Source organism: Ursus maritimus, unplaced genomic scaffold (assembly GCF_017311325.1).
Source record: "Ursus maritimus isolate PB19 unplaced genomic scaffold, ASM1731132v1 scaffold_1, whole genome shotgun sequence".
Lineage (NCBI taxonomy): Eukaryota > Metazoa > Chordata > Mammalia > Carnivora > Ursidae > Ursus > Ursus maritimus.
Window position 1 is genome coordinate 28,826,077 of NW_024423343.1, and position 13,600 is coordinate 28,839,676.

The window sequence follows — 13,600 nt, forward strand, 5'->3', positions numbered from 1 at the left end:
CACTCTTTCCTCCGTCTAGACACAGCTCTCCACTTCCTCTCCCCCTCCTGCCCATCCCCAACACTTCTCCTCCTCATGAACTCCTGCCCTCCAAGACTTAGCTCAACCACCACCATTTCTGGGATGACTCTTTAAACTCCTCCTGCCTACAGAGCTGCCTCTTTAGTGCTCCCATAGCACCCTATGTTTATCTCTAGCACAGCAAATCTCACACAAATCTCTTCTAAAATTATGTATTTATGTATCAACCTTTCCCAACTAGACTATAAGCTCCTCAAGCCTTGATTCCTCTGCATGTTAAATACCAGTGGTAAATAATGTTCTGAGGTGTCTTCAGACCTCTATGTCCAATGGACATCCCATGTGAGCCTTCCTCAGTTATGTGACTGGGGGGCTCTGTTGTGGCTGTGATGTCTTCATGCTCAAAACACATGGCGACGTTGGCTGCTATCACCACCCTTCAGTCTGGAATGACAGTCTCCATTGCAGTAAGAGTTAAAGGAATAGAGGACCTTAAACAAACTAAAATTAGCCATTCCCTGCTACTCAAAATAGTCTAAGATTCGGCAAGACAAATCTCTTGGACAGGTACAGTGCTGACATAGCAGGGTGAAAAGACACTCAACCAATGCTCAGCAGACTCAAAGAGGAAAACCTGCAACACCTTTACCACAGGAAATTCTGAGTTCTGCTGATTCATTCTGACTTAAAGCTGCAATAACACTTGAGTAAGGAGCACCCAAGCTGACTCTGCATTTTTTTTCTGCAGAGCTCACAGAATTTGGCATACAAGAAATTTAATAGTTGTTCTTTATATTCCTTTGCAATTTCTCAGATATTGACTGTGGTCACCTACATTATAGTGTCTGATAGCATTACGTGGTATTTTTCTGGCAAGGATGCAGTCCTGGTCAAAATACTGCTAAGAATTTAAAATACTGACTGGAGCTCCCTCAGTTACAGAAAACCATACAGGAAATCTCACCCAAGAAAGGCTCACTGCTAGCTCAATTAGAGGCTGAAGAGGCCTGCTTTAGTAAATAGCTCTCGTTGGTGCTTTGTACAGAGGTATTTGTACAGTTGGTTCCAACTTAGGAAACAGCATTTAAATATCAACATAAACGCATGCTCAGAGAAAAACAGGGTAAATTTTCATCAGGAACAAATCTCTAAGAAATTGTATTAGAGAAAATTATGAAGCAAAGACCCTTCTCAACGTCAGTATTACAAGTTATCGTTTTCTTTGTTCTTCGTACAGAAGCCATGTGAATTGCATAATGAAAAGTAAAATGGAAGAAATTGCTAGACAGAAGTCTAATTATACTTGAGTCAATAATATAGTAATGATTATAGTTAACAATTAATGAGCATTACTCCAAATATTTATTCCATTTAAAATCATTTGAGACATTTAACAAGTTAAATGTTAAATGCCTTTTCTTTCAGGAAAAGAAAAAAAAGACAGAATTCACTTCAGACTTTTATATTTTTCTTTAAGTGCAATATGACATAATCAGCTTGAAAATATCAGTTGCTTCAACAAAGACACTATTTTGACTAAACCATCATCATGAAGTAAAGTTTTACTGCATTTGCTTCTTAGCAGGATTACAACTAAATACTTACTTGTTCAGTGTGAGGTCAAGAATGAATTTGGAGCCAAAGGCTTCAATCTGGAAGCTTGCCTGGGCCAGATGGACAGCCTATGGATTCAAAGAGACGGAAAGAACCTTAGCTTACTTTCCTGTCTTTACAGCTGATTATATTGATATCAATGATATTAAATAAGAAAAACATTTTTATTGATTGACGCACTTCTTTTGGGATTCTTATGTAACAATCCATTTCTTTAAAAGGATACTAGGTGCACTGTCGCGGCTTCACTTGGAAGACGTAAATATCTGCGTAGCAAGGAACTAATAAAAGACAATCAGTCCTTTAAAATGAACCTATTGTGATAAAAATCTAGAGCATATTCAGCTGGACTTTCGAAGTGACTATGATGAATTATGCAATAGTCTGACTAATTAAGGCTTGATTTCAGCCTATTTTGTGCACAAAGCTAACCAATTCTTTCTGCACACCTAAGTGAAAAATCATGTCAGCGCTCTGCTCTTCATCAGAAATTGGAACTTTCTCTAAATGGTGTATCAGCAGAATGTGGCAGTAAAATGCAAAAGCACAACCTTTTACCTTCGGAAAGCACTTAGAACCACGCCCCTTATGGAATACTCAGAGTGTCTGTCCCCCTTAAGAGTCACATATTTACAAATACTGTCGTTATTGTGCCTTAACTCAAAATACAAAGATAATCTCATCTTCAACATGAGTCATATGTACTAGGTGTTAAAGATTAGTTTAGTTCACGGAAGTATCTTGGAAATTAACAAATCAATGTAGTTTTGTTAAAGTACCACCCCAAGGTAAAATTCTCCTTTATTCCCGTATCAGAAAAAAAAAAAAAAAAAACCCAACCGAACAAACAAGGATAAATGCAACACCAACACTCACTCCCTCTCCCTGCTCACAAACATCCTTCCTGCAGACTTCATTCCTAAGGCACAGTGGTGCCACAGATCATCTGTGAAGTGGTCCCTAGTCAAGCACAACTGCTGATGGGATAATCACTGTAATAACCAAAACACAAAATGAAAAGGAAATTAACAAATATTAAATTTTAAATACAAAGCAATGAGAAAGAAGGAGCCCAAACACCTGACACCTTGGCACGCCACACCAAACCCCAAACAACCATGTAGAACAGGGTCATCGTGCTTGATCTGGGTTTCCTGCATCCAGACCACTAAATGGCACAGAAAGAAATTTCTGTCTTGTTAAATGAGGTCTCCATCATCTGCTGCAGAACCTCTATCTTCTAACACAAATATCGTATACTCTTTAATCTAAATTCATTCTGTCTTGAAGCCTTAATTTTTGCATGAAGATTTTGATGAATAATTTGTACAAGGGGAAATTTTTCCATTTCTGGGTCCCAAAAGTTTAAAAAAACAAAACAAAACAACAAAAAAACCTTACTTCCTAAGGAGTAAGATAGGCCCTCAGGCATATTTTCTATTAAGAATATTAAACAGCAAAGAAGAGTTCATTAATGCCATTCTGGCCTTAAAAAGGTGATAAATGTACCTCCTTGAGCAACTTTATAAAAGAACCTGACAGTAACCACTAAAAGGCTGATCTTACATGAAATAAGCAATGAGACAAATACAAACCCCAACAAAAGCCTGTTGTAAAATAAAGTAGCTGGTAGGAACCACTTACCCCATATTCTAGACTTGGTGGGAGTTACACAATTTGTCATTAAATAAGTTGATAGTGAGTCAATGTGACAAGATTCAGTTTAATAGAATTTAATGAAGGAGAGAGCAAATAACATTACTATTGGGATTGTCCCTTTTTTTTTTTTTTTAATCCATTCACTCCCCATACAGGTGTTAAGTCCCACTGATGTGCATAAAGGGGGCTGGGACACAGCCCCTGCCATTAAGGGAGCTACTGTCTCCAGGGAAGCAGGGAGAGCTGCCAGCCTCAGTGGGTGCGCCTTGGGGGCCGCAGGAACCAAGACTTCACTGACAAGGTGCAGTTTAAACAAAATCGCAAAAGATAACTAAGAATCCACCTGCCAGAACAAGAGAAGATATTCAGTGCATGGGGGAAAACATTTGCAAAAATAGATTTAAAAATGAATATGGGATAAAAGCCTTTTTTAATTTTTAAAAAATTAATATGGCCTATAAAGAAAATAGCTTTTGGAGGAAATGTCAAACACCGAATCTGAAAAGGTGGGCTTTGTGTGGTACGTTCAATGACATGTCTGATCACACAGACAGACATGTGGCCAAGACAGCAAGCTTGCCTTTAAATGTGCCTCCTGCTTACTCTGCACGGTGTCTGGCACATGACCCAGCATCACCAGCATCACCATCAGCACCAGCATCACCATCATCACCACCACCACCACCAGCATCACCACCACCATCACCACCATCACCACCACCAACACCACAAGCGCCACCATCACCATCATCACCATCATCACCAACACCAGCATCACCACCATCACCAGCATCAGCACCACAAGCACCACCATCACCATCATCACCACCACCAGCATCACCACCACCATCACCACCAGCACCAGCACCAACACCACAAGCGCCACCATCACCATCATCACCACCACCAGCATCACCACCATCACCACGAGCACCAGCACCACCACCACCACCAGTACCAGCGCCATCAGCACCATCACCAGCCCCAGCACCACCAGCACCACCAGCACCACCACCAGTACCAGCACCATCACCACCAGCACCACCACCAGCACCACCACCAGCACCACCAATAACAACATTATGACGCAAACGTATTGACAGAGTATTCTCCACAACAACTGAAACAATCACAATGCCATCAACAACCTCCCTGTTTCTCCTTAGGGAAAGAAAAGAATCACATTGCAGTACCTTAATCAGTAAGAAGGTTTTAACATTTTAACTTATTTTAATGCAAAGAGGAAGCTCATTTTCCTAGAAAATGATTGAAGATTTCCTCAAGCATTCATCTTCCTTGTACATACATCAAATAGAATTGGTATATTCATCTGATATATTTGTATCCATGTTAAGGAATTTCAATGCAATGGTATATGTTATTTTTCTTATGTTCTGTTTTCTCTTTCCGTTGCTATACATTCAGCATTTGTACAGAGTATACATTCTTCTCTATATCGAAATAAATACCTGACAAATACCTTTTCTCTATCATTCTGTTATTTCTGCTCTGTCTTAGACATGACTAAAGTAGCTTTTGACTTCTGGAATCTCTGCCATTCCATATCAATTGATCATGTTTTATTTAACAAAATACTATGCCATTTTGATAACTGTCAAATTTAAATATGTTTTCAAATCGGGTAAAATGAGTCCTCACCATTATTGTTTTCCAAGTTACATTTTTGGATATTCTTTGTTTATACCTGTATTAACCTACTTCTTCCAAATGACCAAAAAAATTAGAAGAATGGCCAAGATGAGTAGAAAGCTTTATAATATGCAGCCATATCACTTAGTTTATTAAATATTTTAGAGATGACTAACCAACCAGGATCACTGAAACCCTGAAAATACAAAGACTATGTCAAGTATTGCTCTTCTTTTACAAAGAAAGAACCGTCCAGTGAGGTTTAGAGATTGTTCAGTAATACACAATTGGATCATAGGAATACTTCAGAGAAAAGCTCACAAACCACGCATAAGGTCATAGTGGGTTATTTTCTCCTTTGGGATATCTGTTAAACAGACCTGATGACTAACACTTGTTTTTACAAGGACAGTCACTGCAATAGCACTGGGGGAAGAATGCAGGGTTTTACAGTCAAAGAGCATCATTTCACGACAAGAATAAGCACAGCACTGGGCTCAGAATTACCACCCTGAAGGGCTGAGAATAGCTGTTGCCTAAGCACCTTGGTATTTTTCTTTTGACTCAGAATCTGGCACAGGGAAATTACAGGAGGTCTATAAACAAAAACAACTAAACTCAATTATATACACAAACCTCCTTCACTGAAGAGCAATTTACACATTTAACAATGTGCTTTCGTTTTTCTAGTTGGGTTTTTTTTTTCCTTTTCGGAGATGGCACCTAATGGTATCATGTTAAATAACTGTAGATGACTGTCAGGTTCCCCAGGGAGGACTGGCTTTGCAGCTTAGCATCAAGCAATGTTATGATATTGAGCAATCGTGTGCCTTACAGAAGCTGAAGAGACACAGTTACATTTTCTTGGGTCTTATGTTCTAGAACGGTTGACATTAATATGGACACGAAGACAAGAGAAAAAGAGGACTCTCTCTACTTACAGAAATAGAGATCGGGCATTTCCAGAGTACATATGTCTTCATGCAAAAATGCCTCACACATGATGAGTGTTCATCAGTATTCTTTACTACTTGGCAAGGATTCGTGTGTCCTACAGAGTGCACACGTGACGGAAACTAAATATAGGGAGTGGAGAGTTGACACGTCCCCAGCATTCAGAAAATATTATGAGACTGAATGTCATAATTCAGTATAAAGTGAGCAACTTGAATTAAGGTATCGAGGCTAGCAATCACAACATCCTCTGAGCAAGTGACGTACGGTAGTCTGCTCTATGATGTATATGGTTTGGGAAACAGAAGAAAATTGGAGGAAGTTTCCCTGCTCTTAAGATACGTTCAGTTTATTTAGGGAGATGCTCGTTTAAGTAATGAAGAAAATATATCTGGAGTGGCATATCAATAAAACAAGCAAATGTTTTACAAATGGACTGCAGGAGCCCTGAAAAGAATGAAACAGGCCTGAGCAGACATCGGTGGGATGATTCCAGCTCTGCTTCCTAAAGAAGAGGGTTGTGGGTTTCTAGAAAACAAGGGGCTAGAAAGATCAAAATGCTGAAATTAGAGTTAGAACCCAGGATTAGTAAACTGTTTTTCCTACTGGAAAGAATCCTGGAAAAAGTAAAACAGCTAAGTAGCTGATTATTAGTGAGACTGTAGGTAATTTTTACTTATTTTTCTTTCCCTCACTGCTATAATATTATTCATTCTACGTTCATCAAAATATTTTATTTATAGTGAATGTGTGTCTGCATCTGTGTGTATAAACCATAACTTTTCAGGAACTGTTTTCCTCTTCTTTTATCTTTTTGCTTATGATTTTTTTTCCCCTACTCTTGATTTTTCAATAGACCCTCCAAGAGTTTCTACTCCTTTCTCTTCAAATATAATGGGATAAGTTCACAGAATCTCAAACACCACTTTCTTTTGAGGTTCAGGATATTTTTATGGTGTTTCAGAGAAGGTGTATTCGGAAATTCACCGACTAAGAAGGAAGAGAACAGCTAATCACATCCTAGAAGGAGACTGCTTTGTTGTAATGGGTTGAGTTGCTGAAGGAAGACGCTTCACTATGGAGCCTTGCATCACCTTGGTTACACAGAGTGGTTTTCTCCTCTTTCTGCATCACAGGAGACCCAGAATCCAGTGACCTGAATAATTAAACTCCAATTAGAAATAATCAAGTTTAAACTGTAATGAATTTGAAGAAAATACATCTCTTTCTTTAGATCATACAAGCTTTTCTGTAAATAACTAACCTGGCTTTATCCCCCACACAGCTAAGAAACACAGAAATCTAGCTTGTGGATCTTCTTCCTGTACAATGTAAAAACTCAAATATGTAAATATATCTTAGGAGTTCGAAAGTCCAAAAGAAAACATCAATTGACCTTTTTTTTTTTAAGATTTTATTTATTTATTTGACAGAGAGAGAGAGACAGCCAGAGAGAGAGGGAACACAGGCAGGGGGAGTGGGAGAGGAAGAAGCAGGCTCCCAGAGGAGGAGCTTGATGTGGGGCTCGATCCCATAACGCCAGGATCACGCCCTGAGCCGAAGGCAGACGCTTGACGACTGCGCCACCCAGATGCCCCAAATTGACCTTTTTTAATTACAACCTGGTTCCAATCCCTTATCCTAAGTTTGCACATTGGTGATCACCAGTATGATCAAGACTTTTATATATAATAAAAATAATAATTCTCTAGGAGCGCCTGGGTGGCTCAGTCAGTTGAACGTCCAACTCTTGATTTTGGCTCCGTTCATGATCTCGGGGTCATGAGATTGAGCTCCACGTCCGACTGACTGTGGAGCCTGCCTGGGATTCTCTATCTCCCTCTGCCCCTCCCCCTGCTTGTGCACCCCCTTTCTCTCTCAATAACTAAAAAAACAATGCCCTACGTTTCTTGTGTTTTAATTATCTCAACCAATCAGAATAATATGGCACCCTGTGCAGTTAGGTTAGTAGACAGATGTTTTGATTGCCCTTTTATAGAAGAAAAACATTTTGAGAAGACACATAGAAGTTAAATGATTTTTTGTTCAAGGTCACACGTCAAAGGAAGAAAGGTGAAGTGTCTGCTTCAGTTGTGAGAAAAAGTGCCAAGTTGATGCCAGAAGTCCTTATCCCTCCAAACCTCAATGTTTTCTGTCATTAAAATATAAGTAATAGCTTACCAACAGGATGAGGATGAGGATTAAATATATAATAATGTAAAAGAAAGTTCCTAGAGAAGTTTGGCCACATGGAAAGAGATCAATAATTTAGGAAGAAGGGGGTAAAGTAGGAGGAGAAAGGGAAAAAAAGAAGAAAACTATATTCATGTTTTGGAATGATTATCAGTCAGCTCCACCTTAAAAGTTCCCTCCCAACAGAGCTGGCCACCTTGTAGAAAATCCAATGTGCATTTATACTCTGCAAAATTTGCAAATTTTATATTTTTTATTGCTAATTACCATTAGGCATTATGCTTTGACTTTGTTCAAGTTGTCATGTCTTTAAAATAATATGAATCATTTTCCTGAGATGTGGAACAGCTGCAAATGTTACATGAAGGCAATTTTGCAAATTAAGGTAATTTGCTGAAAATTCTTCCCAAGATGCATTTAAATAGGTAGCTTGTGGGAGAGAATATCATCATGTTTCCTTCTAGCATGTTCCAATTCACAGGATTACTGGCTAACCCATTAACAAATTTGCATTGAATCCCAACCTGCGTGAGATAATAGGGCCAATGTAAAGATTGAGAAGAATTAGTATTTATATCAAATTTCATAATGTAGTAAGGAGAAAAAGATGAGAAACCCCAAAGAGCAAGAAACACAATATTTCAATTAAATAAAAATAATAATGAATATTATTTGTAAAGATGCCATGTACAACTTAAGCATGATTAATTGCTCAATCTAATATTAACAGGTGTATGGTATGGGTAACAAGTGCATTAAATTTAAGGGGCCAGAAGGCTGAAGGCTGCTGACAGCTGAGAAAAGCTTCCCAGAGAAGTCTTTCTCAGCATTTAAAGATAGCTAGAATTCAGACAGCCCTAAAATTGATTTAGTAGGATGAAATTTCCAAGTGTGTCTAAGTGTTTGCTAACAAACAGAGACTTAAGAAACATGCCTTTAAAGTCAAACCCGGGAGGACTTCCATTCTGGAACGTTAAACGGCAGTTCAAATTGTGGCTGGAATTAAAACACAGCAGTTTATTATTAAATAGAGCATTTCGCAAGATCAATAAGTCATGTGAACACATACAAGTGCAAAAAATACTAGTGTATTTTGTTAATGAATCTATCTTTCAGCCTTACACTTGGAGGCTGGAGTCCCAACCTTGATGGATATTACAGAAACAACACCAAAACAGCAACAAAGCACACTGTGCTCACAGCCCACAGACAGAGCAGCATCTCCCAGTGACAGAGGCAGCTCATTGCTTGGCCTTGTTCTCCGAGCCAACCTAGCCAAGAAGGATAGAACTTCAATTCTGAAGGAAATCCAGCCAATATTCAATTATCCAATCTGATGATACAGAAAAAAAGGACAGCGTGTTGAGTTTTAACATCGGACCAAATCTTTTTCCAAGAGAGCTTTGCTAAATAAACCAGTTTTAAAGAGAATCCAGCTTCACCTTCTTCCCTCTTCTTACCTACCCTCGCTCAGTTTGAAGTGCTCTCAAAGTCTGATAAAGATAAAAAATAGATGCTGAAGAGAAAGAGGAAAATAGGCATCGATAATTCAAACAGGTATTCCAGTGAATAAATCGTGAGTTAGGTGCACAAAAATTTATTTTTAAAATTCCTCGTGGCCAAAGAAGAGAAGCTAATAATATTTGGGAGGGGGGCTCTTTTTAGCCCTAAAGAGCCACACTAAGATCTTCCTTAGTGATCATTTAGTAATCCAGGAGAACTCTGGAAAAATATATCTTCAGTGACAAAGCATCTTTGGACATTTCTATGAACTGTCTCCCAACATTTACCGCTAGTGATTAATGTTTGCTGGATATTAAACTGACAGTGCCAACTTGAGAGAGAGATGAAACCATAAGCCTCCAGAGCTCTTGCTATTTGAAAATGGGCAAATCATTAAAAGTATCACTACATTACAGCTATATTATTTAGCTTTCATATATTTTCTGAAAGACGAGTAAAATACAACTATGACAACAGTTACCATGGAAACCGTTTCTTGCTGCTGTCTTCCTGAATGGTAACATTTAATTTGATGCATTAATCTAGTAGCTGGGGTGTTGATTCACCTTTTTTTCTCATCAGTTCCTACATCACCAAACCGCACAACCCCAAGGAGTGACTCTCTCTCTGCTAACACTCTTCGTCATAAAGTGAGAACATATTTTGTCTTTCTAGCCAGAATTATTGAACACCCACTAAATAATTTAAATAAAAGAATAGAAATAGGGCATAAGTTTTAAAAAATAAACAACCCCAAGCTCGATGCTGAATGTCTGTGACTCATTACATGACAGATTTTTTAATTCACTTATATAATGTTAATACTATCCTGAACAAAAAAGAGCTCCTATAAGGCAGCACTCCATGAGGAGCCCTATTCTCCTTGTCTGTCCACTCTGGTCCTTGGAATGCTACCTACAAAAGCCCGGTGGGCTCAAATATCAATCCAGAGCAAAAGAAAATTCTTTAACTTGAATCTTTATGATGACCACATAAGGATTAGTTAATAATGAATGAGCCTGAAATACAAAATGAAAATTGTGATGCTCAGTTCACTTGAGCATCGTTACATCCAAAAAATCACAAATGATATAAATTCAAATATTAATTTCCAGTTCTCCTCACTAAGAAACTACTGAAAATGTGTAACCAAAGGAAGCTAAACAGACCTGTCCAGACCAGATCTCTGGTCTCTTGAGAAATTTTGATTCTATTGATCCTCATTGGTGTGTCTCCCACTGTTCTTGCTCAGAGCTGATTTGTGTTGGGCTCTCTCTACCAACACAATTATTTCTATTTGAAGAAATTTCTCAGGCTATACTTATAAGTTCATCAGAAATACACAGCTGTTGACAATGGTATTCCTAAGAGGCCTTTGTTTTCCTTAACTACTCTCTGCAAGACATGTGTCACAAGTCGTATGTTACTGGGTTGATCCTCCTTTTGTCTATAGGGACCCAGCTCCATCTGGGTTAGAGAGAGTTCTGTGTTTTCTGGGTCTCAGTTGTGTCTGGTTCTGGCCTTTGCTCTGAATTCTGACCTTAGTTATGGCCATGGATGGGTTGCATTCTCCCCTTTTGGATGGTAATAGTAACTTTCAAATGAGGGGTCAACCCAAAAATGGATTTTCCCATATTAAAAACATGCAGGTGCCATTAGACTTCCTAACACTATTAAGACTTACTTCTGGACATAGAGCCTCACAATTGTCACGCATCACAATTTTACTCAAAATAGGCATAAGTGTGCTACTCATACTTTACTCAAAGCTAGATATGGAAAAATTAATATTGATGTGACCTCATTTTCTCTAACATTCTTTCACAGAATTCTGCAAAATGCCAACCATTTAGCACGTAGTCACATAATCTTTAAAACTATAACATTTAGAATATTGACAGTAATACAGAATATCATGCCCATTTTGGTAAGCGAATGATAGATCTCACTATGTCTACAGAATGTTTTAGATTCATTAAAACTCCATTTTAATTTCCAAATAACGCAGAATTACACAGAATCTTGAAGACATAAAAAAAATGTAGTACTTTGGAATATATCTATTGCCTCAGATCACATGCTATCTCATCAGTGTCTATATCATATATGAAATAATTTACTGATTCAACAAATAATTATTGTGTCTACCATGTTTCAAGCAGAAACCCTGGTTTTTTGGAGTTTGCATTTTAGTGTGTGTTGGCAGGCAGTGGGGAGTAATACAATCAACAAATAAATTAGATGATGATAAATTCTACAGGTAAAAAGAGAGAAATTGACAGTAATACAACAATAGTAAGGGACTTTAACAGCCCACTTATATCAATAGATACATCATTCAGACAGAAGAGATCAACAAGGAAACAATGGTTTGAACAACACATTAGACCAGATGGACTTAACAGATATACACAGAACATTCCATTCAAAAACAGCAGAATATATATTCTTTTCAAGTGCACATGGAACATTCTCCAGGATAGATCACGTTAGGCCACAAAACAAATCTCAATAAATTTAAGAACTAAAATCATATCAAGCATCTTTTCCAACCATAACAGTCTAAAACTCAAATTCAATTATAAGAAAAAAACTGGAAAAACACAAAACACATGGAGGCTAAACAACATGCTACTAAAAACCAATGGGTCAATGAAGAAACCAAGTAAAAAATAAAAAAAATACGTGGAATGAAGCATGAGAGACTATGGACTCTGAGAAACAAACTGAGGGCTTCAGAGGGGAGGGGGGTGGGGGAATGGGATAGACTGGTGATGGGTAGTAAGGAGGGCACGTATTGCATGGTGCACTGGGTGTTATACGCAACTAATGAATCATCTAACTTTACATCAGAAACCAGGGATGTACTGTATGGTGACTAACATAATATAATAAGAAAACATTAAAAAATAATAATAATAAATAAATAAATAAAATAAAACCTGAAAAAAAATAAAAAATAAAAAAAATAAAAAAATACGTGGAGACAAATGAAAATGAAAACACAACTTCCAATCTTTGGGATGCAACAAAAGCAGTTCTAAGAGAGAAATTTCTAGTGATTCAGGTCTACCTCAGGAAACAAGAAAAATCTCAAATAAACAATCTAACCTTACACCTAAAGGATCTAGAAAAAGAACAAACAAAGCCTAAAGTTAGTAGAGAAAGGAAATAATAAAGATTGGAGCAGAGGGGCACCTGTCTGGTTCAGTCGGTAGAGCATATAACTCTTAATCTCAGGGTTGTGAGTTCAAACCCCACATTGGGTGCAGAGTTTACTTAAAAAAAAAAAAAAAAAAAGATGAGAGCAGAAATAAATGAGATAGAGACTAAAAAAAATAATGGAAATGATTAATGAAACCTAGAGCTGCTTTGTTTAAAAAATAAACAAAACTGATAAATCTTTAGCTAGACTCATCAAGAAAAAGAGAATGAAATAAAATAAGATAAAACAAAGTCAGAAATGAAGGAAGAGCAATAACAACAGACTTCACAGAAATACAAAGGATTATAAGAGAATACTATAAAAAATTATATGCCAACCAACTGGACAACCTAGAAGAAATGGGTAAATTCCAAGAGATATACAGTCTTCCAAAACTGAATCAGGAAGAAATAGAAAACTTGACCAGAGAGATTACTAGTAATGAAATTGAATCAATAATCAAAAAATTCCTAACAAACAAAAGTTCAGGACCAGGTGAATTCATATGTGAATTCCACCAAACATTTAAAGAAGGGTTAATGCCTCTTCTTCTCAACCTATTGCAAAAAAATAGAAGAGGAGGGAAAACTTGCAAATTCATTCTATAAAACCAGACTTACCCTGAGGCCAAAACACAACCGAAAAAGAGAACTACAGGTCAACATCCCCGAGGAACACAGATGCAAAAATCCTCAACAAAAATATTAGCAAGCTGAATTCAACAATACATTAAAAGGATCATTCAGCACAATCAGGGAAGATTTATTCCAGGGATGCAAGGATGGTTCAATATCCCACAAA

At 37.6% G+C, this 13,600-nt stretch overlaps 1 protein-coding gene across 1 annotated transcript in view; it reads right to left on the minus strand.

The window, feature by feature from the left end:
- Nucleotides 1-13,600, minus strand: part of ADAM23 (ADAM metallopeptidase domain 23) — a 165,641-nt gene that overhangs the window by 121,702 nt on the left and 30,339 nt on the right. Inside the window, exon 3 of the mRNA XM_008687554.2 lies at nt 1,627-1,703. Within this exon, the coding sequence (XP_008685776.2) occupies nt 1,627-1,703 (77 nt within the window). The remainder of the gene's footprint in view (nt 1-1,626; nt 1,704-13,600) is intronic.